Source organism: Atta colombica, unplaced genomic scaffold (assembly GCF_001594045.1).
Source record: "Atta colombica isolate Treedump-2 unplaced genomic scaffold, Acol1.0 scaffold226, whole genome shotgun sequence".
Taxonomy (NCBI): domain Eukaryota; kingdom Metazoa; phylum Arthropoda; class Insecta; order Hymenoptera; family Formicidae; genus Atta; species Atta colombica.
The window spans coordinates 414,927-420,369 of record NW_017259323.1 but is presented as its reverse complement, the minus strand read 5'-3'; the positions used below and the strand labels follow the sequence as shown (position 1 = coordinate 420,369).

The 5,443-nt window shown below is 24.0% G+C and overlaps 1 protein-coding gene across 1 annotated transcript in view; it reads right to left on the bottom strand.

Annotated features, from left to right (window-relative positions):
* Positions 1-4,352: 4,352 nt before the first annotated feature.
* LOC108688182 (prostaglandin E synthase-like) overlaps positions 4,353-5,443 on the bottom strand; it is a 5,402-nt gene continuing 4,311 nt past the window's right edge. Inside the window, exon 2 of the mRNA XM_018194329.1 lies at positions 4,353-4,718. Within this exon, the coding sequence (XP_018049818.1) occupies positions 4,353-4,718 (366 nt within the window). The remainder of the gene's footprint in view (positions 4,719-5,443) is intronic.

Genomic DNA, 5,443 nt, shown 5'->3' with positions numbered 1-5,443 from the left:
TTTCATAATTTATTTATTTATATCTATTTTATTATAAAATTACTTATTACCTTTTTTATTACAATTTTATATTAATTGTTTGAATGTTTTATCATCTTTAAAGTTAATGAAAATGAATATGAACTATCAAATATCTCTGATAAAGTATCTTTATATCTTTGAAATCTTATATTAAAAAATCTTAAAAATTTGAATAGACTATATAAATGAAATAATCTTTAGATATTTTAATTTAAAGATATACATTACATATTAAGACTGTGATCCACTTGATGTACAAATGTTTCGAAGTATTTTTTTGATTGATCAATTAGTGAAATTCTTCTGGTTGGTCAGTCAAATACTTCAATTGTTGCATTTGTAGTGTTAAATGGACCGCTTCCTGAAAAATCCATGCATTCTTTTTATTTTTGGATTAAAAACGCACAATTTCCTGTAGCGGATAAGCACAAGTTTCAAAAGATGATTTGTGATTTAAAACTATTATTTAGACACCAATATTTACACTATATTTACACTATATTTACACATATTAACACTATATTTACACAATGTTTTCTCAGAAATATGTCACTTATAAAGAGTTTCCTTACAAAGAGTTAAAGATAAGACATCGAAGTCATTCTAACAACTGACTGTAAAATAAAATCTGTTGAATCACTGTTGGAAGCTATGAAAAATAATTCACTTTTGGCATTGATCGTATCACGTAATTATTCTAATTATTATTCTAGACCGAGACTTCGAAAGAGAATTGAAACAATTATAAAAATATCATTCATAGTAATGCATTTGAATTGTAAATCAGAAATATACATAATTTTCAAATTCTATTTCTGAATTATATCTTTATTTTTATAAAAACAACTACGAATTTACTTACTAATTTACTAATACATATTTTTATTTTTTTAGGAGATTTTAATGAGACACTAAAGTGTGTATTTTTAATAATACATATAAATAAAATTAGAAAACTTTTTAAAATTAACTCTAATTTGTCATTAAATTTATTAAGAGCTATTAAGTAAATTGATAAACGATGAAAATAAAAATGTAAGAAATATTAAAAGTGCAATCGACAAATTTTTTTTTATATTTTTGCACAGTGTGTAACAATGTAATTATATTTCTTACTCAAAATATAAATCGGACAATTAATTATTATTTAAAAAATAATGTTCATTAGTCTTTAAGAAATACTCAGTAATTTGTTAAAGAAGAAAAGCTAATATATGATCTTGAATCTAATATAATTGCATATGATTGCTTATTTTTTAAATTATTATCTCTAGGAGATAATTGTGTATGTAACTCGAGATTAATCTTATATTTGCTTTTATTAAATTATTTTTCCCGTAATCTAAGATTATATAGAAATTATACTTCTTGATAAAGACAATTGTAAATAGAGATTTAATTTTAAAACAATAATTCTGATATCGGAATCATTTCAACAGTTTATTCAAATGAAAGAATAATATATGAGTAATCAATATTATTAAAGTATGAATTTATTATATACAACAGATTTTATTTTTATTGACAAAGAATTAATAATGAAAATGAGTTTCGGGAAATCGTGATAACATTTTGCTGTTTTTACATTAATATGTAAATCATATATTTATAACGAGGTAATACTGTATTGATAAACATTATCGCATTTTATTCAATTTACATATTCACGTTTAAAAGAAATTAAATTAATTTATTTTAACTTTAATTAAGCTAAATCTACTATCTTATTTATTTTTAAATTATAATTTACAATTGTTCATATTGATATTACAAACAAAAAATTATTTATCTTCTTAATACATATATCTTCTTAATACATATATTTAATAATAGATGTTTTCTCTTTAAAAAATCTTGCAAATTATTTACACAGATATAATTTTATTTTTAATCTGTTTTTTACTTATAATATATTTGTTGTTCTGCGAATATTATGTAGGAAACAAAATAGCATTAGCATGACTAATTGAGCACAAAACATAAGTAATAATAGTGTTAATTTGTGTAATTGTATGATGTACTCTTTGTTCATGTTTATTTAATATTACAGATTTCATATACAATATTTTATATTATATATTTTACGATCGAGATTAGCAATTAGATATATGGCATGTTTTCAGCGCAATACTCAAAATTATTGGATTCTAAGTATGGAAAACTACATAATGTCACATAAATCTTAAATTTGGAGTGATTTAAACGTAATCGAAATAAAACAGACATCTCTTTGCTAGTTTTTTAAAATTGAATAGTAAAAAAAGAATGATTTTTCTCAAAACAAAGTGAATTTTTCTAAAAAGAATCACTAATAGAATATTATAATAAATATACCAAAAAATCGAAACAAATTCAATATAATACAGAGTCTCGATTGCACACAATAGATATCAGAAATATCGGAATGCATTATCTTCGCGACCTATTAAGCTAGGTATACGATGTATTTTTCCTGCTATATTGCTTGCGTTTTAAATTACTAAAATTGCACCACGTAAAATTTCTAATAATTTACTGAAACGGCAATCCAATAGAGAAACATAATGCATCATATAAAAAGTTATACGCAGTGTAAAAGGTTAAAAATTACATAAAACATGTTTTTCTTGAATTCTTCAAGATAAGATTCTTAATCTAATTCTATAGATTAAAATTCGAATGCTAGAGATTAGACGTAAGGCAATTTATGTACTTAATTTGCATATTGTAATTTATGTAAATTCTTCTAAAGATAACGTATCATTATGTGAACTCTGTATATTAAATACATCATTATAAACAATTTGTTAGTCAAAACACTAATTGTATATGTAAGACGAATTTTTATAATAATTCAGTAGTTAAACAAAAGCGAATAATTCAAATTGAGCTCTTGAAATATTAAAATAAATAAAAAATAGAGTAAAAAACGGGCAATTAAGAGCTTTAATACACGGTAATTGATGATTATCATATATACATATACATCTTGTATTGATTGTATATCTATTACATAATATACAAAACTAATTGTATCTATTACTATACATAATGTATAGTTTTGTATATTATGTAAGAGATATGAAATATATGTGTATATGATAATTGTACCAATTACCGCGTATTAAGGCTCTTAATTGCCCGTTTTTTACTCTATTTTTTATTTGATTCAGTTAGTTTTGAATTCAAGAATTCGGGATTTGATATATAAAAAAAAATTCCAAGTAACTAACGTATTCAACTCATCGATTTGTCCATAATATCTCGCTAGATAGTGACAAGAAGTTAATAGACTTATAGATAATATATGCAAAAGATTCTTGATTGTAATTCATAAGTATCTTGAATTGGCTATTAAAACTACTATCATATTATTTACGTGAATTATTGTACGATTAGCGCTTATTTCGAATTTGTTAAGTGTGCACTGAAAGAAAAAATTTTCTACAACAATTTAGATAATAAAATATGACATTTTTATATGGCTATAGCAACAGTTTTTGTTACATTAGCTTATCGAAATCATATACTGACATTACGGATAGGCTAACGCAACTAAAAATTTGCTGTTACAACTAAAAACTGATTACTGCAATTATATAAAAATGCTATGTCATATTTTACTATCTAAATTGTTGCAGCAATTAATCTTTTTTTCAGTGTGGCTTTGTGTTTTCTAATTTCTTTCACAGAAATAGTAAGTTATTGACTGTTTAACCATTTAGTCAATTTTCTAGTGTGTCTTCCTTGCTTGGACGGAAGCTTTTTATCAATTCATTCAATTATTCGATATCTGCTGAAAAAAATATAGTCAATTTTAATAAACATTTAGTTGAATACTTGCCAACTAAATATTTATTAAATATAAAGATATATTTATTTGATAAGAAATTTTATTTACAAGAAATATTAATTTGATTTAACAATCATTTTTTTTACTAAACAAATATTTATTTACTGTAAGTAAATATTTAGTTGGCAGTACTGAACTAAATATTTATTAAAATTGACTATATTTTTTTCTCAGTGCGATGTTATTCCTGATATATCACTCTTGAATCAAAGATTAATACTGAAGTTTTCTTCTCTATAGAGAATAAACTACTCTATATCATAGTTTCTTACATTTCTCGTGTAGAACTTCTGCCGAATTATTCTATATCTTTTGTTAAATCTTTTATGCTGTAAATAGAATTTAGAAAATATAATAATTTTTTATGTTCTTATATGTTCTTACGTGGGATACACGCAAATAAAGGAGACTCTTAGATCACTTAGATACGTTTATTTTTCTGCAAAAATGATTTACAATATAACAGTGTCACAGTTTTCATTCATTTTTATGTTTTTAATTAAACACCTATGATAAAAATAGAGTATTTAACAGCAGCTATTGTGCATATAAAAGTCAAAATGCAATACAATGTTATAAATAAGGAAAGTTTCCAAAGAACAGACAATTGCAAAAGCTGCATATATACTAAGGTGTACAATATACTGGCTAGTGCAAAGCCCGGTATTAAAATTCTCACTGTCAAATTACACGTTTCGACATTTAACCAAAGCGGTGTAAAAACTAAAAAAGGAAGAACAGTCTCGATATCGTGTCGGTGAGCATTCCGTATGCGAATTACATCAGGATGGCCATCACCAGTTGGACAAAAAAGTATATCTGCTTTTTTTGTCATCCACATTGCATCTTCGTTGCTGTGAATTACCTGTGTTATTAATCAAATTGTAAATAAACTAAAAATTGAATTGAAATTTTGATTTAGCTAATTTATGTAAATATTATAAAATCTGTTATAATTGGAAAAGAAAGAAATAAATAAAGACAAAAAATAGATTGATTCATTCACGGTGTTTCTATGATAGTCATTTAAGGAAAAGAAGTCTTCAATTAAAGTCTTCAATTTGAAAATGAGCATATAAAGAAAATAATAACCTCAACATAAATATATAAGTATATATAAAATACCGAGAATGCAGAAATAAAGCATGTTAATTAATGTATACGATTACAATTAAATATGTTCTCAAAGCATTGTCATAAAAAACATATTCGAATAAACATCAATTAAGCAATAACAAGACAATGAAGTTTATAATTGATAAAGATATTTATATATCTGAATAATATAAATTTATTTGGTATTGCTGCGCGTGCACTTTATTTTATGTTATTTTCTATATATTTTACTTATTGATTATGAAACAATAAAAGATGTGGCATATTTAAATTAAAAAGAGATAAAGTTAAAGGAACTAGTGAAAATTTATTTAAAAACAGATGTTCTGTTTGCCATTTAATTGAGAATTCCACTATAAAAGGAAGAGATTTAATTGATTGCGTGCGCTTGAAAGCTTTTATTTCATATAAAGTTCTCTCGCTCGCTCTTTCTCTCTCTCTCTCTCTCTCTCTCTCTCTCTCTCTCTCTCTCTC